This window comes from Zalophus californianus, chromosome 12 (assembly GCF_009762305.2).
Source record: "Zalophus californianus isolate mZalCal1 chromosome 12, mZalCal1.pri.v2, whole genome shotgun sequence".
Classification (NCBI taxonomy): Eukaryota; Metazoa; Chordata; class Mammalia; order Carnivora; family Otariidae; genus Zalophus; species Zalophus californianus.
In genome coordinates, this window is record NC_045606.1 from 91,139,213 (window position 1) to 91,163,495 (window position 24,283).

A 24,283-nucleotide genomic window follows, 5' to 3' on the forward strand; every position below is an offset into this window, starting at 1 on the left:
AGGAAGTATTAGGTACTGCTTTCTTGTCTCCCAAAATAAGTTACAGTTTCCCCAAAGAGGAATTTGGGAAACCAGGCTCAAAAAAGGGAAAAGAGGTAGGAACCAAAAGAGACCAGGCAGTTGAACCATGACCAAAGCATGCCACAGTTAAGCATGTGTCTAGATACATCTGCCAATCCTGCCTTTTCTGTCCTTTAAAACCACAATTCACGCCACCACCAGCCATGAATTCTGAACTATTCCTCCCTATCCTTTGCAACAGATTTAAAGTCCTAGATGGTGTGAGACCTGATGGGTTCAATTTAGGTTACATAACTGCTCTACTATCTAGGATCAGAGAGAGCAACTGTCCCCCCCCCCCCCCCTTTTTTTTTTGGCTTCCCTACAGAGATACCAGTCTGGGCTTCATAGCAGGACTCTAGCAATCCAGTAGATGTTACTGGATATTCTTCCAATAAGCTCCTTTCTGCCTAAGTTAACCAAAGTCAATTTCTAGTGTTTGTAAAGAACTATAGTGCCTGATTATAAAAATCATCTGAGAATTTTATTACAACGTATATTCCCAGGCCCCTCTTTGATTCCCTGTATCAAAAAGATTAATCTGTTAATCCTCTACTTCTAAAAATCAGCCCAGACCAGGGACAAAGAGCAACATTACACAGTGAAGAAAGGTTTAGCCACCACCAAGACAATTCTAAAGGTTTCCCCACAAAGCTTCAAAATATATTCAGTAAAAACTGAAAGAAGATCTAGATAAATCCACATACAGGTGGAGACTTCAATACCCCTCTCTCAATAATTGATAGAACTACTAGTTAGAAAACTGAGGACACAGAAAAACTTTATATGCCATCAACAGAGTCTAATTGACACAGAACACCTTACCCAACAAACAGCAGAATACACATACCTCTCTACTGCCCATGGAACATTCACCAAGATAGACCAGGTTCTGGGGGCATAAAATGAACCTTAAAAGATTTAAAATCCTAGGGTTGCCTGGCTACCTCGGTCAGTAGAGCATATGACTCTTGATCTCAGGTTTCTAGGTTCGAGCCCCACATTGAGTATAGAGATTACTTAAATCTTTAAAAATATATATATTTAAAATCCTAGAACGTGTTCTGACTTTTTTAAAGTATCAAGCTAGAAATAACATAACAGCAACATCTCCATGTACTTCTAAATCCCGGGGTCAAAATCTCATGAAAAATGAAAATACAGAATATTAAATGTGTGGGAAAGAGCTGATAGGGACAAAAATAAAATACGTAGGAATAAACAAGAAAGGTATAAGATGTATATGAAGAACATTATAATATGTAAAATTGACTAAGTCTATTTAGTTCTTAGAAAAATGTACTGTGAAAGTATACTTCTCAAAATAATCTGTAATTCTAATGGATTCTCAATCAAAATCCCAGTAGGAGAAAAAATCCCCATAGGATTTTTTGAGTCGATTTTGGGGAAATTGATTCTAAGGTTAATTTGGAAGAATGAACATATAAGAAAAATCAGGGAATTTCTGGAAACGTGTGCAGGTGAGAGAATCTGAGGGAAGTTATTAGCCTAAGTGGCAATAAAGTTCTAATCATTAGCAGTGTGATGCTGGTGCCAAAATAGATCAGTAAAACAATGCATCACAAAATAGATCTAAGTATGAAAATTGGGCTTATTATAATAGCGGCATGGTAAATCGATTGAGAGGAGCCAGACAAAAGGATGATTAATGGCCTGGGGACAACCTGCTAGGCATTGTTTTGTTGCTTTTAAAGCTGAATTCTTACCTCAGGCCTTAAGCATAAACAATTTGTGAAATGATCAAAGAATTTAATGTTTTCTAAAAGCCTTTGAACTCGCAGTGTCTTATTTTTAGAAATAATGGATGCATGAATGATGCAGGCCAGTAAGCATGACATAAAACACTTAAGTGAAAATGGTAATTTGAGGACATAATTTTAAATTTTGGATGCCAAAAAATTTGATACTAAAATCAAAAGACAAACCACAAACATTGAAAAAATATCTAGTATAATAATGGCTAATGGCCTGTAAGAGAGTTGCTAATCACATCAATAAGCAATTTGCCAAAAAAAAATAATACAAATGTATAATAAACATATGAAAGATGTTCAGCTTTACTAATAATGAACAAAGCACAAATTAAGATATAATTTATTGTCTACCATATTGAAAAAGATAAAAAAATAAAAGGTTACCATCCTTTTTGATGAGGAAGGAAAGAACACAATGCTTGCTTAAGAATATGGGTGCCTGGGAGTGCAGTCAGTTAAAGTGCCCAACCCTAAGGTTTCAGCTCAGGTCCACCATCTCAGGGTCGTGGGATTGAGACCCACATGGGGTTCTGTGCCCCACGTCAGGCTCCACACTCGGCACAGAGTCTGCTTGGGTTTCTCCACCTTTCCCTCTGCCTCTGCCCCTCCCCTCATGCTTACTCACTCCCTCTAAAAATGAATGAATAAATCTTTAAAAAAAAAAGTGTGTTAATATGTTATATCAAGGAATGCATATTTTAGAGAAAATTTGACAAGATCCATCATAATTTAAGGTACATACACATTCGACTTAATTATCCAACAGACTTTTTCTACAAAATCATGCTTTTTCACTCATACATATTCCATAGTCATTCCCACAGCTCTCTGCCCTACTGCAGGGGGGAAGGGGGTGAGGAGGGGCTCCCTAACCACACTAGCTAGCAGACCACCCCATCACTATCTCCTTTCTGTTTTCTATGTTTACATAGCATTAATTATACTAACATTAGTAAACCATTTGTCTCTTGTCCCTCATCCATTCTCCATTAGAATGTAACTTCAAAAAATGTGGGACCTTGATTTGTACAGTATCTGTAACATAAGAGTTCAGTGCTATTGAATGGCAGATATAGTTGCCCGTATACAAAGGTGTAGTGTGCATGATGGTCACTGTCCCATTGTTTGTAAAAGCAGAAAGAACACAAATGATTAATTCATCCACCAAATAACAGCTAATTATGGCACATCCATGCAATGGAAATCCATGCACTTAACTTGAAAGAATGAGGTTAATCTACATTTACTAACATAAAAAAATTATTAATGTGAAGACAGTTGCAACATGTAGGTATGTGTGGGTAGATGGACAGTTTGTGTGTGTTTATACATGGGCCTAGCTACATGTATACTCACACAGATAGACATAAATAGTGTAAAGAAGAGTCAGACTCCATCTGATGACTGCTGCCAGCCCTTAAGCCTCACCCTTCCCTCCTCTTCTTCTGCCCCAACCTCTGAACTGGTAAGAGAGCCTGGGTGCCAACAAAAGATCCAAACCACACAAGCTGCTGCCCTAGTGTGGGAACCCTCACCCCAGCCACAATAAAAACCCCAGCCAGTCTCCTTACCTTGCCCTCTCGAGGTCAATTAGGAGTGCTTGAGAGGGCTGTCCTGCTCTCCCAGGGACCTCAACTATGTAATTTAAAAAAGAAAAAACCTTTTCATACCCTGTTGTGTGTATACATCACCAGTCCTAATGATGAGAATATGGGGGGCATTCCATCTTTCTCCACAGGTGACTATAACATGAATACAGATAGATGTAGATAGATAATGTACATATTCATGGAAGTATGTGTACCTACATATATACATGCATCTATAGAATACACACAAATATTACTGGTACATACACACCCAGAAAGACAAATACATGCATAGAAAACAATCTGGAAGAATATGCCCCAAGCTATTAAGACATACAGTGGTTAGTTCTGGTGATAGAGAATTTTCACTTTTGCAGTTACACATTTCTATATTTGGAATTATATAACAAGCATATTTTGATATGTGGAAAAATATCTAGGGGCATCTGGGTGGCTCAGTCAGTTAATCATCTCCCTTTGGCTCAAGTCATGATCCCAGAGTCCTGGGATCGAGTCCCAAAGTGGGCTCCCCACTCAGCGGGGAGTCCGCTTCTCCCTCTCCCGTTGCCCCTCCCCCTGCTTATGCTCCCTTTCTCTCTCTCAAATAAGATCTTTAAAAATACATATATCTAAAAATAAGCGTTGTTAATAAAAAGGAAAAACCCCAAACTATACTTCCAACTCAAGAAGTACCTGAGAAACTAGTGTAAAAAATAAAAACAAGCCGAAATTGCAAATCAGAAACAAATTGACTTGATAAATTATGAATTATAGTGCATATAAATGTATGGAATTAAAAATGTAAAAGAGGACATAATCACTAACACAGATGAAAAAAAAAAAACCATAGAGAATAGTCCCCAGAGTTCTTTGTTAATAAATTTGCATAAATATTCAATTAAAATGTTTCCTGACATTTACTCAAGAGAAGATAAAAAAAAAACCAGGAGAACCAAAACACCAGAAATACACAGTGGCCAAAAAGTGCATCCTCAAAAGTGCCAGGATTCACTTTCACAGATGAGTTCTTTTGACTCTCCAAGGAAGGATCCAGGGAAAGAAAAGCTTCCAATTTCTTTTTTTATGAAACCAGGATGACAGTGACTGTGAAACCTAACAAAAAATAAAATACAAAAATCCAACTGCCCTCTCACATGTGAGTGTTGATTCAAAAATTATAAATAAAATACTGGTAGATAAAACCTAGTGGTTCACTAACAAAGTAAAACACTCTGGCTAACGGGACCCTCACTGCTGTCACTGGCACCGTGGCTGGGAGTCTTCCCCTGCCCACTCCTGCTCCCTCTCTCATTTACCCTAATCTCTTGCATGTGCAGTTGTTAGCATCTGCTTTTCCAAGGACTCAAACTGACTCAAGCTATTTCAGTAAAATAGTTGGATACAAAATCAAGATAAAAGATAAATTCAGGGGTGCCTAGCTGGCTCAAAGGAGTATGTGACTCTTGATCTAGGGATCAGGAGTTCAAGCCCCACATTGGGTGTAGAGATTACTTAAACAAAAACAAAAAATTCATTTTCTCTCCAGGAAAAAAAAAAAATTTTCACAAAATGTTTCGATGCCCACTATATGCCAGGCACTGGAGGAGGAGAAATACAAAAATGAGCAAAACATGCCCATAGCCTTGTCCTCACAGGGCTTCAAGTACTGGAAGAGATCGATTTTAAATAACCTGGGGGCACCTGGGTGGCTCAGTTGGTCAAGCGTCTGCCTTCAACTCAGGTCATGATCCCAAGGTCCTGGGATCGAGTCCCACGTCGGGCTCCCTGCTCAGCAGGGAGTCTGCTTCTCCCTCTCCCTCTGCCTGCCACTCTGCCTACTTGTGCTCTCCATCTCTGTCAAATAAAATCTTAAAAAAAATTTTTTTTAATAGTCTGGCAAACAAATCAGCAATTACAATCTGATAATCAATATGAAGGAAAATTTCAAGGTGGCACAAGAGCTCACAGCAGGAAGACCAGACTCAGTTTAAGGCCTCAGGAGGACTTCCCTGAGCAGAGAATTAATCATAACTAACTGGAGATGGAGACAGGGTGGAAGAGGAGAGGGTTTCCAGTCCAAAGGAATAGCAAGTGAGAGAATCCCAGAAGGTGGTAACTGGGTAATCAACTACAAGAACCAAACTGTTTACAGCTAAGTAAACAGGTAGGAGCACAAGGTGGGAGCCTCATTGGTGGAGCCCTATAAACCAAGTTGAGGATTTGGGTCTTCACCTACAAAGAAGGGCAATGGCAAGACAACAAAAGAATTATAAGCACAAGAACAACATAGATCTGCATGGATACAGGGAGAAGTTGAAGGAGAATAAGAGCTTGCAGAAGGAAAGTCATCAGGATGTTCTCTTGGCAGCCCAGTGAGAGGCTAGGGTGATTTGAACCAGAGTGGTGTCAGTGGTGAGAAAGGAGGAGAGGTGAATGATACAGGACCTACACTAGGAGGTTAGATCTGCGTCACTGGGGATTGAATAGGATGGGGAGGGAGAAGAGAGTGGAGAAGGACAACCCCAGGTTGGACAGTGATGCCATTCACTGATGGGGACTGGAAGAGGAATGCGTTTGGGGAAAGATATCCTGAGTATGACACTGAACATGCTTAATTTAAGATGATTTTGAGACATTCAAGTGGAAATGCCAAGGAGGCAACTAGATACATGAATCTGGAGCTAAGTAAGGCCTAGTCCAGAGATACTAAGTTGGGAATCATGAGCATATGATTGATAATTAAAATCATAAAAAATGGGCAAAATCACCTACATGGAGACTAACATATAAAAAAATGAGGGTCTAAAATTGAGCACTAAGAATCCCCAACAAGAAAAGAATAGAAGAGGAAGATAAACCACAAGGAGATGGGGAAGGAACAGCCAGAGATGCAGGAGGAAACCCACAAGTATGCCAGGTGTTGGATGCCCCAAGAAGGTGACAGAAAGTGAGGACATGACCATCAGTCCTTACAGTAAGGGAGAGGTCGACATGGGAGATTAAAACAAGGTTTAGATGTAGAGGCATCGAAGTCATCAGAGATGGTATCAATCATTTTGGTAGAGTAGGGAGGGCTGCAGCTGAGTTTGGGGTGGGGGAGTCAGCGCGGGGAGGAAGTGAAGACAGTGAGGGGAAGGAAGCCAGTTAAGTAGTTGGGCTGGGAAGAAGAGGAAGGAAAGTCAATGGGGGTGAGTTTACCACTTGTAAGCTATGGAATCTTAAACACATTAAAATGTTGACTGGACAAGAAAAGACAGATGTTGGCAGGGATGCAGAGAAAGGCGACCCCTCCTACGCTGTTGGTGGGAATGCAAGCTGGCGCAGCCACTCTGGAAAACAGTATGGAGGTTCCTCAAAAAGTTGAAAATAGAGCTACCCTACAACCCAGCAATTACACTACTGGGTATTTACCCCAAAGATACAAATGTAGGGATCCGAAGGGGTACGTGCACCCCGATGTTTATAGCAGCAATGTCCACAATAGCCAAACTGTGGAAAGAGCCAAGATGTACATCAACAGATGAATGGATAGAGAAGAGGTGGTATATATATACAATGGAATATTATGCAGCCATCAAAAGGAATGAGATCTTGCCATTTGCAACAACATGGATGGAGCTGGAGGGGGTTGTGCTGCGTGAAATAAGTCAATCAGAGAAAGACATGTATCATATGACCTCACTGATATGAGGAATTCTTAATCTCAGGAAACAAACTAAGGGTTGCTGGAGTGGGGGTGGGGTGGGAGGGATGGGGTGGCTGGGTGAGACATTGGGGAGGGTATGTGCTAAGCACTGTGAATTGTGCAAGACTGTTGAATCACAGATCTGTACCTCTGAAACAAATAATGCAATATATGTTAAGAAAAAAAAAGATAGCAGGAGGGGAAATCGGAGTGGGAGGCGAACCATGAAAGACGATGGACTCTGAAAAACAAACTGAGGGTTCTAGAGGGGAGGGGGGTGGGGGGATGGGTTAGCCTGGTGATGGGTATTAAAGAGGGCATGTTCTGCGTGGAGCACTGGGTGTTATGCACAAACAATGAATCATGGAACACTACATCAAAAACTATGATGTAATGAATGGTGATTAACATAATAAAAAAACCAGATTCTAAAATGTTGACTGGAAAGGTCGGGTTGAAATCACAAGACAGATGTGATTATAAACCTGAAAAATTCAAAAGGCTCAGATGAAAAACCATTAGGATTGAGTTCGACACTCACTAGCCTTTCCAAATACAACTCACTCAAACTGTGAGACTAGAATTTATAATGAAAGAAAACAATCTATTCACAACAACAATAAAGAGCCTTAAAATGCCTAAGAATAAACTTAACAAGATAATCAGAATCTCTTAGAAGAAAACAGTAAAATGTCAGCAAGGAGCATAGAACAAACATTGAAAAACTGGAGACAAACTCTGCTCTTAGGAAGAAAGTCACTTTTTCCTAAATTAACAGATACATTTAATGAATTAATAATTAAAATCTTAATAGGATTTGGGCAGAGAGGGGAGGCTCTGAGGCTTATCTGAGAAAAGAACAATGAGGTGGGGCTTAGGCAGCCAGTTTTGAAAATGTACTATAAATATCATTCAACTAAGGAGAAGAATATGACAATGACGAAACCAGACAGATCAATGGACTAAAATAGCGAGGCTAGAAATAGACCAAGTAATTGTGGAAATGTAAGCAAACAGACATTTCTAACCCAGGAATAAAAAATGGGTTATTAAGTGTGTAGGGACCACTGGCCCACCAATTAGGAAATCACACTGGGCCTTCTTCTACTGCAGTATCCCACTGGCCTAGAAGAGGACAGGTCAGGAGTTTCTGGGTCAGAATCTGGGATGCATTCACTTCGTGAAGGCTGATTAAGTTGTACACTTAGGATTTGTATGCTTTTATGTGTTATACTTCAATAAAATGCTTATATATCCTCTCCCCCAAAAAAGAGAAGGCCACAAACGACTGGAAGAGAGAGGTATATTTTCATAATCCTAATCACAGACCACAGAAGTTGTAAAGAAAACATTGATAAACATGAGGGTCTATGAACTTACATTTTCTGTACAAAGCAAGGAGAACAGAAACAAGAATGAAAGACAAATGGAAAATTGGGGGGAGTATTTGCAATATGTCAGAAAAAATGGTTGAAATCCTTTATACATAGGAAGGATTCTCACAAATCCATGTTTTAAAGACTGAATTGAAAAATGGGAAGGACCCTGAACAGGCAAGCTAAAAAAAGATAAAATACCCAATTAAAATGTGAAAAGAACATTCAGTCTCATTACTCACCAAAGAAAGACTAATTACAATGACAAAAAGATATCATTTATTGCCAGTGAGATTTGCAAATACAACAAAGACTAACAAAACCGGTTGACAAATATGTGAAGCAGCAGGACCTTCCTCACTTGTACAACCTTCCCAAAGAGAATGTTAGCACAATGTATCAAAATGGAAAATGAGCAGACCCCTTGACCTACCTACAATTTTTAGGAATTTATCGTAAAGGATGCTCATTACTGTTATTTGTGTTAGAAAAATATCAAGAAGTCTAGACATTTAACAATACAGAAATGATAAAGTAACTGAAAAGTTACTTTTGGAGTATACAAAAGAGGATATATTTTTCAACATGAATACAGGGGTTGACTTTTTATTGATATGAAAAATGTCTGCAACATATTACTGCATGCAAAAAGCAGGCTATAAAAAGTATATGAAAGTTTCTCTTCACGATGGCAACATAGGAGGATCCTAAGCTCACCTCCTTTCATGGATAGACCAAATCTACAGGTATATATGAAGTAATTTCCCCCGAAAGAAATCCATAAACTAGCTGAGCAACTCCTACAGATAGGGCAAACAAGAAAAAAACCCACATCAAAAAAGTAAGAGAGGCTGAGACACAATCTTGCCCTAAACCCCACTCCCGGTGTATCCATCACAATCAGGAAGGAGCTTAGAACTCCAAGCTTCTCCCTGAGGAGCTATGGGTTTGAATCCCACATGTGACACCCCAACTTCTAAGACATGCACCTGAGAGATGAGCCCCCATAACATCTAGCTTTGAAAGCCAATGGGTTCGTATCCATGAAATCCCCACAGCCACAGAAAACTGAGAAACCACTCTTCAAGGGCTCACATGAACTCACCTGGCCAACCGCTACACCCCTAACCCCCTATACACCCCCTCTCCCCAGCCAGGGCCCAGTGCAGAGGCAGCCCAGTGAAACACATGCAGTCTTTTTATGAAAGAGGCCTATTTGCTTATCGTAAAGCATCACCCTGATAGGCAAGCAAGCATCTACTTGAACACACAGCTAGGAATCTACTGAAATACTCTCCAAAGATTGAGACCAGCAGGTACCAACTTTACACTCTCCCTTAGCCTTGCTCCAGACATCTGGTATCTCCAAGGAAGGAACTTGTGCACATATCTGGTGCCCTAGTTTTTGTGGCTCATGCCCAGGGGACACCTCCTGATCACCTGGATGTGACAGCTAGCAGAGCTGACATTTCACAGGACTGTAACCAACAAAGAATTCTTAACCAGCTACACTGCAGGACATAGCAGTGGAGAGCTAGCAGACTGAAACTCCATCTTTCTGAAAAGGGGGGCTATTAGCTTATCTTCATAGCTTCAGCCTGAAGGTAGGTTCCTAACTCAATACTAGACATCAAGCGGCCAACTGTATTCCTCTCCAGATACTTTAGGGGGTGGGTGCTATCTTCTCCCTCTCCCCCTGGCTCACTCCAGGTCACCAGTATCTCCAGGAAAAGAGCTTAAACATATGTCTGCCCCAGTTTTGGTGGCTGCCAGCCAGGGGCACCCCTGGATCACCTGGTTCTGGTGGCCAACAGAACTTATGTTCACGGGTCTCATAGGACCCCAACCAACAGAAAGAGTTCTAAACTGGCTGTCTGAGGCAGAGGTGCCGTCACCCAGAGTACAGCGCGCACAGCAAACGGAAACACAGCCCCAGAGGCCTCTGCATTTATCTTCAAGCTGTGGCCTGAGGGGCAGGCTTCACCTTCAACCAACATTTAGGGGCTGACTACAATGCTCTCCAGAGATGGAGACCAGCAGACACCAGCTTCACCCTCTCCCTCTGCCCCACTCTAAAAGTAGTAAAAGCAACTACAACAATCTGTTAATGGATACTCGAGACAAAAAGTTGTTAACTGTGACATCAAAAACAGAATGTGGAGGGGAGTAAAAAACGTATAGCCTATGAATGAGTTCAAATTTAAATTATTATCAACTTAAACTCTTAGTTTCATTGATCTTTTCTATTGTCTTTTTAGTCTCTATTTCATTTATTTCCACTTTGATCTTTGTTATTTCCCTCCTTCTACTAACTTTCTGTTATATCTGTAAGAAGTCTTACATAAGCCTCACAAGTCACAAAGCAATAACCTAGAGTAGGTACACAAGATAAGGAATCCAAGCCTACCGCTACAGATAATGATCAAATCACAAAAGCAAGAGAATAAGAAGGAACAAAGCCAGAAAATAATGAATGAAATGCTAGTAAGTACATACATATCAGTCATCACTTTAAATGCATGGATAAGAAAATAAGACCCCTCTGTATGTTCTCTACAAGAGACTTATTTCAGATGTAAAGACACACATAGACTCAAAGTGAAGGGATGGAAAAAGATACTCCATGAAAATAGAAAGCTGTGGTACCTATATTTTATCAGACAAAATAGACTTTAAGACAAAGACTATAAGAGACAAAGAGACATAATTACATAATGATAAAGGGATCAATCCAACAAAAGGATATAACATGTGTAAATATTTACACACTCACCACAGGAGCACCTAAATATACAAAGCAAGTATTAACAGATCAAAGACAAAACAGACAGCAATAATAGTTAAGAGACTTTAATATCCCACTTTCAATGATAGGTTGTCCAGACAGAAAAATCAATAAGGAAATACTGGCCTTAAATGACACCTTAGACCAGAAGAACTTAACATATATACAGAAGATGCCATCCAAAAGCAACAGAATACACATTTTTCTCAAGCATACATGGAATATTCTCCAGGATAGATAATGTGATAAGCCACAAAACAAGCCTTAATAAATTTAAGAAAACTGAAATCCTATCAAGCACCTTTTCCAACCCAAATAGTACGAAACTAGAAGTCAGTTATAAGAAGGAAATTGGAAAGGGCACCTGGGTGGCTCAGATGGTTAAGCGTCTGCCTTCGGCTCAGGTCATGATCCCAGGGTCCTGGGATCGAGTCCCGCATCGGGCTCCCTGCTCCTTTGGAGCCTGCTTCTCCCTCTGCTTCTCTCTCTCTCTCTCTCTCTCTCTCTCTCATGAATAAATAAATAAAATCTTAAAAAAAAGAAGGAAATTGGAAAATTTACAGGTATGTTGAGATTAAACAACATGCTACTGAACAGCCAACGGGTCAAAGAACAAATCAAAGGAGAAATCAAAAAATACCCTGAGACAAATGAAAATGGAAATACAACATAGCAAAATTTATGGATATAGCAAAAGTAATTCTAAGAAGGAAGTTAATAGTGATAAATGCCTACATCAAGAAACAAGAAAAGTCTCAACTAAAAAACTTAACTTTATACCTCACGGAACTAGAAAAAAGAATGAACCAAGGCTGAAGTTAGTAGAAGGAAGGAAATAACAAAGATCAAAGTGTAAATAAATGAAATAGAGACTAAAAAGACAATAGAAAAAAATCAATGAAACTAAGAGCTATTTTTTTTTAAACTGACAAACCTTTAGCTAGACTCACCAAGAAAAGAAGAGAGAGGATTCAAATTAAATCAGAAATGAAAGAGGAAATGTTATAAACAAAATCTTAAAGAAAAGGGGAGGGGGGCGCCTGGGTGGCTCAGTCAGTTAAGCGTCTGCCTTCAGCTCAGGTCATGATCCCAGGGTCCTGGTATGGAGCCCTACGTCAGGCTCCCTGCTGAACATGGAGCCTGCTTCTCCCTCTCCCTCTGCCACTCCCCCTGCTTGTGCTCTCTCACTGTCAAGGAAATAAATAAAACCTTGGGGGGGGGGGGGGAGGAAATGTTACAATTGATACCACAGAAATATGAAGGATCGTAAGAGACTACTATGAACAATTATATGCCAACAACTTGGACAACCTAGAAGAAATGGATAAATTCCTAGAAACATACAATCTACTAAGACTGAATCATGAAGAAATAGACAAAGGGTGCCTGGGTGGCTCAGCTGGTTAAGCATCTGCCTTCGGCTCAGGTCATGATCCCAGGGTCCTGGGATCGAGCCCCTCGTGGGGCTCCCTGCTCAGCGGGGAGTCTGCTTCTCCCTCTCTCTCTCTGCCCCTCTCCCCCTTGTGCTCAAGCTCGGTCTCAAATAAATTTTTTAAAAAAAGACAAGTAATGAGGGGTTGGTAAAGATATACAGAAAACAGAACACTTGTTTACTGTTGGTGGGAATAAATTGGGATAGCCACTATAAAAACCAGTACAGAACGTGAAAAATAGAACTATGCTGTGATCCAGCAATTCCACTTCTGGGTATTTATCTAAAAGAACTGAAAACACAAATTTGAAGAAAAATACATACTCCCACATATATTAAAGCATTATTTACAATAGCCAAGACATGGAAACAACATATGTCCATTGATGGATGAATGGATAGAAAGAATATGGTATACACATACAATGGAATATTGTTCAGCCAAAGAAAAGAAGAAATCCTGGCACTTGCAACAGCATGGATGGACCCTGAGGGTATTATGTTAAGTGAAATAAGCAGACAGAAAAAGACAACTACCATATGATGTCACTTATGTGTGGAATCTGGGGAAAAAAAAAAAAAAAAAAACCCAAACTCACAGATACGGAGAACAGATTGCTGGTTGCCAAAAGCAGGAGGTCTGGGGGGGGGGGGGGGGGGGGGGGGGGTTGTGCAAAATGGGTAAAGAGCGTCAAAAGATACAAACTTCCAGTTATAAAATAATTCCCGGGGATATAATGTACAGTGTGGGGACTATAATACCATATTGTATATTCAAAAGTAGCTGAGAGAATAAATCTTAATTCTCATCACAAGAAAAATGTGTGATGGATGTGAACTACACTTATGGTGGTGATCATTTCATAATATATACATATACCCAATCATTATGTTGTACACCTGAAACTAGCATGTTACATGTCATTTATATCTCAATTTTAAAAAGTATATGAATTGTGATATTTAGGTACAATGTATATACATGTACATACACCTGTTCATTCATACATACATACAGTTAGAGTGAAAGAACTTCATTAAAATATTTGTATTTGTGAGGTTCCCAGGTGGCTCAGTTAGTTAAGAGTCCAACTCTTGATTTCGGCTCAGGTCATGATCTCAGGGTCGTGAGATTGAGTCCCACATCAGGCTCCACACTCAGCAGGAGTCTGCTTCTCTCTCACTCTCTGCCCCTCTCCCACCTTGCACTCTCTTAAAAAAACTTAAAAATAAAAAAAATAAAAATAAATTTTTGTTATCTCAGATAAAATATGAGGTAGTGAAATTTTAACTCAAACTTGTAATTTTCTGTGTTTTGGTGTAGAAGAAAAAAAATCACATGGAAATCAAGCCATTGAAAATACAAATAAACACAAGCCTATTTATGACCCACAGAACACTGACAAAAACCCTCTCCTTGACCAAACTCTAGCCAGACTGCTCTAAGCCTCTTCTCACCCGGGCCCCAACCTTGGTCTATAAAAGACCAGAACAAACACTAGCCCAGTTTCCAACAGCTGAAGGCCACATCCCCAGGATGACCCTCCGTTCCCCTTCATGTGTCTACATGAGAAACTCAAGTCTGCCCCCCAAATTTACTGTTTGTTCCAGTCAACACCTGGAGATAGGACCTTTGTCTGGGTTTCACCTGGGCCAAACCCCTCCTTTCCACTTTTTGCAATTTTTCACTTCCCTTAGTCTACTATCCCACCCTCACATTCTCCCTGTAAAACGCATCACCCTCTGTGCAAACAAAATTTGGATTCAGTTTGCCCTAGGCTCTTTTTCCCTATTGCAATAGTTATTACTGACCAAAATACGTCCTTGCCCCTCGAACTAGTGTCTAGCTTTGTTTATCTTTGACAATATACACGTACGTTTTCTCAGTAAGTGTAATGCTTATTAGTGGGGCGCCTGGGTGGCTCAGTCAGTTAAGCATCTGCCTTTGGCTCAGGTCATGATGCTGGGGTCCTGGGATCGAGCCCCCCTTCTGGCTCCCTGCTCCGCAGGGAGTCTGCTTCTCTGCCCCCCTCCCCCAGCCCCCCACTTATGCTCTCTCACTCAAATAAAATCTTTTTAAAAAGTATTGCTTATTAGAAATCACTTATGAAAATATAAAATGCATATTTTTTCATTCCCATTAACTTGTGAAGTGCTGTATACAATCTTATGCATTGATTCATTGGGTTTCCATGTAGCCAGTCAGGTTATTTGACAGGACAACAAAATCACTGCTTAGCTGGGACAAGGCAATTCAGGCTTTTTGAGAGCCCTGAAAGATAAATTTTGGCTTTCAGCCTTAATTATGGTAGATTTTTTTTTTCTGGGCAGAAATGTAAATTTTTTTACGTAGTTTCTTCCTTCATCTTTCTAAGAGAAACATTTTCCAGAATTCTAAAATCTCTTTTCACCGGAGAACATGGCAACGTGAGATTAAAGCCTTACCATAAGCTTGTTCTGCCCTGGCCCTACCCACCCCCACAATTCACTATACAGAAACCAGAGTGCTCTTTTCAAAATGCAAAACTGATCGTGTCACTTACCTGCTTAAAACCCTTACATTATTTCCCACTCCTCCTCAGGAAAAACTCCCAAGTCCTCACGATGCCTATAAAGCACTTTCTCTCCCTGCACGTGTCTCTGTTCTGCTCATCATGGCTAGTTTCTGTTCCTGGAACATACATATCTCTGTGGCATCTCCAGGCCCCTGTACCAGCAGGCATCCTACTTGAAACGCGATTTCTCTTTGTCAGTTGTCAACTTCTCCTATTTCAGGTTTCGACTCCAATGTCACCTTGCCGGAGAGGTTTTGCCTAAAAAGACCTGTCACCACTTTGTTTCACTATCATATTACCTCCGAAGCACTTATATAATTTGAAATTACCTTATTTGCATATTGGTAAATTTCCAACTTGAACGTCAGTCTCTTGAGAGCGAGAATCTTGTGTTGCTGTGTTGCCAAATGCTTAAACAACAGCCTTCCCCCGAAAGTCTTCTGCTACCATTTGCTGATGTCCACGGTACAAATACTACCACCATGGGTAATTTCAAGATCTGATGTGACATCAACCAGCCCGCAAAATTGCTTGAAAACTTAACAGTTCGCTTGCACAAGCCAGTGCAGACCAGCTCCGACCCACCACTGGAACCTCGTCTGGCTTCTTTACAGCTACCAATAAATGGAACTGAATCCACGGACAGAGTAAGTGGGCAATAAATGGTGACTGAACGTTGAATTGGAATAAAAGAACTCTTAATTCTATTCTATCAGATAGAGATTGTAGCTAGTTGAGTCTTTGTGTGTGTGTGTGTGTGTGTGTGTGTGTGTTTTAACTGCCAAACTGTATGTAGAATTTGCAGACAAGTACTTTGAAGTCAACTTGTTGAATGGGTCATTATAAGAGGTTCCTAAATGCAGGGCAAAAAGAGGAGGGGAGGAAGGGGAGGAGGAAGAGGAAGCATTAAGTGAAAGTAAAGCTTATCTCCCAGTTGGTATTTTCCCTGTGGATGGCCTGGCCTCCCAGAACGCAGTCCACAGGCCAATCTCAGCAGGTTCGTTCGGAGTACTTGTTAGAACTACACTGGTGGTCCCATACGCAGCATCAGTCTCTGGGTGGAATCCAGCAATCTTGTTATCCAATTACGCCCTGTAATTCTGATATGCGCTCAAATTTGAGAACCACGTCCAAAGGAAGGCGGACAGATTATCAGCTCCCGAGAATGACGCCAAGGCAGACTATCTGCTTGGAGCAGCTCACCCCACCCCAAACCCAAGCAAATATCCTAGGAGTGAACAGATCTTGGATTCTGACCGCCCATTCCAAATTTGTTAAGAAAGCAAAACATCCCAATTGCACCGTGATCAAAATACTAGACTTAGAAGTATTTTGTTATTGAGAAATATTTATTTGAATATTTAGCATTTGGCCTTCATTATTAGTGATCATTGCTATTAGGGAACATTTATTGAGTGTTTACTATGTGTCAAATGTTGGGCTAAGTGCTTTCCATGTATTAATCTTTCCATGTATTAATACTCAAAACAAACCTATGTGGTGAATGCTATTATTGACCTTTATTTTACAAATGAGGGGGACACAGAGAAGAGTGATTTAACTGGCTGCAGGATGCTAAGCAGATCAGAGCCTATGGCCCCAGAAGACCTGGACCCAGTTGGTGATCTTTCCTGATCCACAAAGCCACCAAAAGCTGTGTGGCTTCTAGGGTAAATACCCTCGAATACCCAAAAGACAGGTTTCAAGCGGTTGAGAGAGAGATACAATTTCTACTTAAAGATCAGAAAATAAGATCATCCAGAAACAGGATTAGTATTTTACTTCTGTCTTTTACCACTATGCTTTTTTTTTCTGAAAATGGTGAAAGCAGGGTAAAAAAAAACTTTGAAAACCACTAAACAAAAGCTGCCCTCATTTTTCCTTAAGATGAGTGGGAAACACTCCAGAAATAGTTAAAAACAAATGAATAACCGTCTAGTGGTAGCAAAATGTGTTAAATTATAGGAAATACACCTGACAGTCTGCTCGGCCCACAACAACCCCTTTCCTTTGAAAACTGCATTTTCCCAGCTGCACGTATAAGATAACCTTGACTCCTGGCCACAAATGATTGAGCTCAAGTATGAACATCCGACCAGACCTGGCTAGTGAGAGTCCCTTTTCAGGGATGCAGAGAGAGTGCATCCATGTCTTCTGGTGGCTGGATCTAAGGATCCACGTTTGGGATTCCTGGGATGTCCAAATACACAGAGAAGCATAGCACACTGGTCTGCAGGGAGAGGAGAGGAAAGCCTGAATGCTCAGAAAGGTGAAGGAGTACCACGGACCCAGACAGACAGGAAGAAAGGGCCTGGGTCCCTATCACCTCCACTGCTCGGACCCTCCCAGAGCCTAGGCTCACTCCATCTTTTTACTGCAGCCAGCTCAGGTGGATTTCCATTTCTGTGCCCAAAAAGAGAAGGACCAGTGCAGACAGGGCTCAGCCCCTCTGAGGAAACATGACCACGTTGGTCACCATATCTGCCTCTGTTTCCCTCCAGAAACAAGGGTCCATCCATGAGTCCAGGCCACCCCTGGCTTTTACCCCAGCCCATACCTGGTTTGCCCTAGCCCTAGACTCACCTTCCCTGCACTTCCGTGCTCTGTTTCTCAATTTTACCCCTGGACAGGATCAGGGCTCAAACCCATTCTCATTCAACTGCTCAAGCTCCTCACGTCCTCCCTTTCTTTTCCATTTTACTGCAAAAATGCCCAACAAAATCCAAACCCTACATGCAATGAAATACATGCTATTGACCAACTATAAGCCTGGAAATGTTTACTTAGCCTCTCTCCCGGCCCAAATTCACCAAACAATGGGAAAACAACCCCTCAAGAAAATTCATTACATAAACAGAAATCCCCAGTTAAACCCTTAACTTGAAGGAACCCAGTGCCCCACTTTTCCCATCTCCTTTGGACTCATCCCCCGACAGACACTCCTGGGCTGTACCTGGGATGTAAACGGTGCCACCATTGCACCAATCCGACACAGGGAACCACCGGTCCCCATCCCCAAAGCACGTATCATCGTGGGGTAGACCTGGAGGGAGGCACATAGGAAGCATTGGTTAGCTTGGACTCCTACTTTCTCAAGTCCTCTGCCCTTCCTCCCCCAGCCAGGGGGAGGTATACATCAAACACCAGATACTCTATACAGGTATGTAGGATATGAAATACAGGACATTTGTGTTCTCAGGCACACAACTTTGAATTTTTAAGTATCAGAAAAATAAACACTTAGAAATTATCATTTAATGACCAAATTCCAAAATATGTTTAATTGAATATTCCAAATATAATTTCAAAAAGGTAAGCTCTGGAATCAAAGAGAAGCCTTCCATTTCAGATCTATAAATGTATAAAGTGGTCCCACCAGAAGTAAAGAAAATCCTCCCCAAGGGACACCTGGGTGGTTCAGGTGGTTAAGCATCTGCCTCCTGGTTTTGGCTCAGGTCTTTATCTCAGGGCCGTGAGATCAGTGCAGAGTCTGCTTAAGACTCTCTCTCTGGAGGGGCGCCTGGGTGGCTCAGTTGGTTAAGCATCTTGTCTCCACCTCAGGTCATGATCTTGCAGTCCTGGGATCAAGTCCCATGTCAGGCTCTCTGGTCAGTGGAGAGTCTGCTTCTCCCTCTCCCTCTGTGCACGTATGCTCTCCCTCTCACTCTCAAAAAAAATAAAATCTTAAAAAAAAAAAAAGATTTTCCCTCTCCCTCTGCCCCTCCCACTCATGCTCGCACACTCTAATAAATTTTTAAAAAAGAAAAAAGAAAATCCTCCCCAAATGATGATTCAGTGAAACTTCTAACACAATGAAAAGAATTGACAAGCATGCCGGGTACATGCAACATCATTCATGACATTCTTGTTGCTGAACCTTATGACAGAGGGGCACCTGACTGCCTTAGTCAGGAGAGCACATGACTCAATCTCAGCATACTGAATTCAAGCCCCATATTGAGTATGGAGCATAATTTTTAAAAAATAGAATTTTATGGCATTAATCTACTTTTAAAAAAGATTTTGAGAGAGAGCATAAACAGGGAGGAGGGACAGAGGGAGAGGGAGAAGCAGGCTCCCCACTAAACAGGGAGATAGATATGGGGGCGTGGACCCCAGGCCCCTGGGATCATGACCTGAGCCGAAGGCAGAGGCCCAACCGACTGAGCCACCCAGGCGCCCCCATAATCTACTTTCTTGATGTAACTTTCTTACACTTATTACAAGACTTCATTGATCTGTACTTCCTTAATTCTAAGCTCTTCTAGGAACTGGCAGAAGTGGTTTTTTTTATTTTTTATTGTTATGTTAGTCACCATACATTACATCATTAGTTTTTGATGTAGTGTTCCATGATTCATTGTTTGTGCATAACACCCAGTGCTCCACACAGAACATGTCCTCTTTAATACCCATCACCAGACTAACCCATCCCCCCTCCCCTCTAGAACCCTCAGTTTGTTTTTCAGAGTCCATCGTCTCTCATGGTTCGTTTCCCCCTCCGACTTACTCCCCTTCATTCTTCCCCTCCTGCTATTTTTTTTTTCTTAACATATATTGCATTATTTGTTTCAGAGGTACAGGTCTGTGATTCAACAGTCTTGCACAATTCACAGCGCTCACCATAGCACATACCCTCCCCAATGTCTATCACCCAGCCACCCCATCCCTCCCACCCCCCATCACTCCAGCAACCCTCAGTTTGTTTCCTGAGATTAAGGATTCCTCATATCAGTGAGGTCATATGATACATGTCTTTCCCTGATTGACTTATTTCGCTCAGCATAACACCCTCCAGGAACTGGCAGAAGTTTAATAAGCAAATAGTACTTAACAATTTATGGGGAGAATGCTTTATGAAAGAATGGTTTTTCAAAACTCAAGAATTCTCTTAAAGCTATATAATACCAATACTTTTTAATTTATTCACTAAAGCAAAGCACATAGCCTCTTTACTTGGTCACATTTTGTTAAGCACCATCTGTCAAATGAAAAGTCAAGAAGCTGTCTGGCCTCAGTGGACACTGCTGTATTTTTAAGAGAAGGTCTGGGAGTGGAGTGGCCTTTTTCAAGAGTTTTTCTTTTTCCAGAAAATGAAGCTGCTGGATATAACTGAAAACAATGGACTCAGACACATAATGATATCATAGTTAAGAAAATAAGTCTTTTGTTCCTGTTTTGACAATTCTGAGTGGAATAATAGAAGGCAATCATCTTTAGGTACACGCTTTTGATTTTTTTAGAAAGTATCAAAATATTTACTTAGAAATGACCTTTTAAAATAATTTATTCCAAAATATGTTAAGTTGAATATTTCAAATGTAACTTTAGAAGCACACTGTATTACACAGATCAAATATGTCAATTCCCTATTTTTATCTATATGGGGAGAAAAGAGTATTTTTCTGCGGCTTTAATGGTTTGGACAGGACATATCTGTAAGCTGAAGAGACTTCTATGTTTCCTGAGATGAAAACAAATGCAGCCCCCACCCCCACCCCCCGTACTCTGCTTGGACTGCCTTCCTTGGGCGAGTATGCCTCAGGCCCAGTGCACTGGTACCCTTCCCCAGAAGACCAGCGGAAACCCCCACCCCCACCACCACATCTCCTGACCAGAGAGTTCTCAAGGCTTCTATTCTTGTGGAAATAACATCAGGTCTCATTTGACAGGTGACCAGAGCACACCTAGTTAAAACCCACCACATTCTGGCTAAGGACCAAACACTGCCCACTGCAGGCAAGGAGCCTCTGCAGACGACTGGCCTGAAGGACAGAGAAGCCAGCACACAGCAGCAGAGTGCACGCAGCACATGCCAGAGATACCTAAAGGGCCAGGCCCTGGACACCATAGGACCCCTTCTTCATAAAGCCATTACTCTCAGGAGTAGGAAACCTAACAGGCTCTTCTAACACAGAAGAAGACAGAGTTAGACAAAATGTCAAGATGGAGGAATTCCTCCCAAATGAAACAACAAGATAAGCTCAGGGCCACAAATCTAAGTGAGACACATGTAAGTAACATGCCTGATGGAGAATCTGAAGCAACAATTTTAAGGATACTCATTGGCTTTAGAAGAGAATGGAAGACTTCAGGGAGGCCCTTACCACAGAGATGAAAGAGTTAAAGAATCAGTCAGAAATGAAAAATGCAGTAACTGATAATAGAAACAGACTGAATGCACTGAACAAGGCTGGAGAAGCTGAGGAATGAATGAGTGATACAGAAGATAAAATAGAAAATAATGAAGCCAAACAAAAGAGAAAAAGAACAATTATAGATGAGAATAGACTTAGGAAACTCCATGACTCCGTCAAATGCAGTAACATCAGCATCCTAGGAATTCCAGAAGAGGAAGGGAAAGAGAAGGGGGTGAAAATTTACTTGAGGAATTAAGAGCTGAAAACTTCCCGAATCTGGGGAAGGAAACAGGCATCCAGATCCAGGAGGCACAGAGAACGCCCATCAAAATCAACAGCAGGCCAACACCCAGACATATTGTAGCTAAATTTGCAAATACAGTGATCAAGAAAAAAATCCTAAAAGCAGCAACAAAAAGAAGTCCCTAACTTACAAGGGAAGACCCATAAATCTAGCTGCAGAGGTCTCAACAGAAACTTGGCAAGCCAAAAGAAAGTGGCATGATATATTCTAAGTGCTGAGTGGGAAAAATCTGCAGCCAAGAATACTCTCTATCCAGCAAGGCTATCATTCAGAATAGAAGGAGAGAGAAAGAGTTTCCCAAACAAAAACTAAAGAAGTTTGTGACCACTAAACCAGCCCTGCAAACAATATTGAAAGGGACTCTTTGAGTGGAGAGACCAAAAGTAACAAAGAAAGGAACAGAGAAACTCCAGAAACAACCACAAAACCATAAAATGGCACTAAATACATTTCAAAAATTACCCTAGACGTAAATGGACTAAATGCTCCTATCAAAAGACAGGGTGTCAGAATGGATACAAAAACAAGACCCATCTATATGCTGCCTGTAAGAGACATAATTTAGACCTAAAGACACCTGCAGATGGAAAGTGAGGGGATGGAGAAACATTTATCAGGCAAATGAGTGTCAAAAAAAGGTCAGAGTAGCAGTATTTATGTTGGACAAACTAGATTTTTTTTTCTTTAAATTTTTTATTGTTATGTTAATCACCATACATTAGTTTTTGATGTAGTGTTCTATGAGTCATTGTTTGTGCATAACACCCAGTGCTCCACGCAGAACGTGCCCTCCTTAATACCCATCACCAGGCTGACCCATCCCCCCACCCCGCTCCCCTCTAGAACCCTCAGTTTGTTTCTCAGAGTCCATAGTCTCTCATGGTTCGTCTTCCCCTCCGAACTAGATTTTAAGCCAAAGACTGTAACAAGAGATGAAGGGCACTCTGTCATAATAAAGGAGTCTAACCAACAAGAAGATCTAACAATTGTAAATATTTATGCCCCCAAAGTGGGAGCACCCAAATATATAAAACAATTACAAACAAAGGAACAAGCATGGGGAAGGAGTCATGAAGTGGATGACCATGGGACTGGGTTTTGGCTGGAACACACATGAGGTTCAGATGAAGTTGCCTCTTTCTGAAATGACAAGGAGGAGTAGGAGATCTAAATTCCGTCTGGTCCCAGGAATACAGCTAGACAGTTATCAAACCATTCTGAACACCTACGAACTCAACAGAAGATTGAAGAAAAGAATAGCAACAACTCTGAACAGAAGAGCGACCACTTTCTGGAAGGTAGGACGTGCGGAGGAGTGAATCCGAGGCGATATTCGGGAGGATAGACGGCGGGGGAGGGGGCTTCCGGCGGCCGCTTCTGGCAAGTGCTAGAGCCGCGGAGCACAAAATCGGACCTTTTAGAAGTCGGCTCCGCTGAGGGACGTCGCTCCAGTGGCTAAGCGGGGGGTGGAACCCTCCCGGGACAGTGTGGTCTCAGGACCCTCGGGGTCACAGAAAGACCGGGGGAGCCTGAGTGCAGCAGAGCTCCCAGGTATCGGAGCGGGGAAGCCGGCTGCAGAGACGGAGCCGAGGCGCGAGCTCTCAGCTCGGGGTTGCCATAAACCGTGATCCGCGGCCCAGTCGGGCCACTGCTCCTCCAGCAGGGACCCAACAAGCGGCAGAGCCGGGGAGACTCCCCTTCCTCCCCCAGGAGGAGCGGCGCGGGAGCGCACCGCAGGGATCTGCTGGGTTTGGAGACTCCGCGCGGGGTCGGGTGCCAGACATAGAAACGCTCGGTCACAGGCCGGGTGAGCACGGAGTGCGGCCGGAGACCGGGGAGACGGGAGTGACTGCTTTTCTCTGGGGGCGCACTGAGGAGCGGGGCCCCGAGTTCTCAGCTCCTCCAGGCAGAGATTGGGAGGCCACCATTTTCACTCTCATCCTCCAAAGCTGTACTGAGAGCTTGCAGGGAACAAAAGCTCCCGAGAGCAAACCTGAGCTGATTGCTTAGCCCGGACCGACAAGGGCGGGGCAATTCTGCCTCCGGCAAAGACATTTGAGAACCACGGCAACACCCCCTCCCCCAGAAGATCAGCAAGGAACAGCCGGCCAAGACCAAGTTTACCGATCAATGAGAACGCAGAACTCCAGCTCTAGGGGAATACTGCACATAGAATTCATGGCTTTTTTTTTTTTTTACCATGATTCTTTAGTCTTTCAAAGTTAATTTTTTTAATTTTCTTTTTTCTCTTTTTCTATTTTTTTTATTTTTCTTTTTCCCTTTTTCAACCAACATCTTAAAGATTTTTCATTTTTAGAGTCATATTCTATCCCTTCATTGTAGTTAACCCTATTTTTTGTATATATATAAGTTTTTCTCTCTTTAAAATTTTGGGATACAGTTTCTTCTAACAGACCAAAATATACCCTAAATCTCTGGTATATGGCTTGTTCTAGTCTCCTGCCTGATCACATTCTCTCCCTTTTTTTGTGTGTGTGGTTTGTGTGTGTGTGTGTGTGTGTGGTTTGTTTTGTTTAAATTTTTCTGCTTTTTTCAACCAACTTCTTATCAATTCCTTTCAT

At 41.6% G+C, this 24,283-nt stretch overlaps 1 protein-coding gene across 4 annotated transcripts in view; it reads right to left on the reverse strand.

Moving 5' to 3' along the window:
• The window catches only part of SVOPL (SVOP like), a 78,674-nt gene that overhangs the window by 1,711 nt on the left and 52,680 nt on the right, over nt 1-24,283 (reverse strand). For all 4 annotated transcript variants that reach the window (XM_027573829.1, XM_027573830.1, XM_027573828.1 and 1 more), the window contains one exon: nt 18,211-18,300. In XM_027573829.1, coding sequence (XP_027429630.1) covers nt 18,211-18,300 — 90 coding nt within the window. The remainder of the gene's footprint in view (nt 1-18,210; nt 18,301-24,283) is intronic.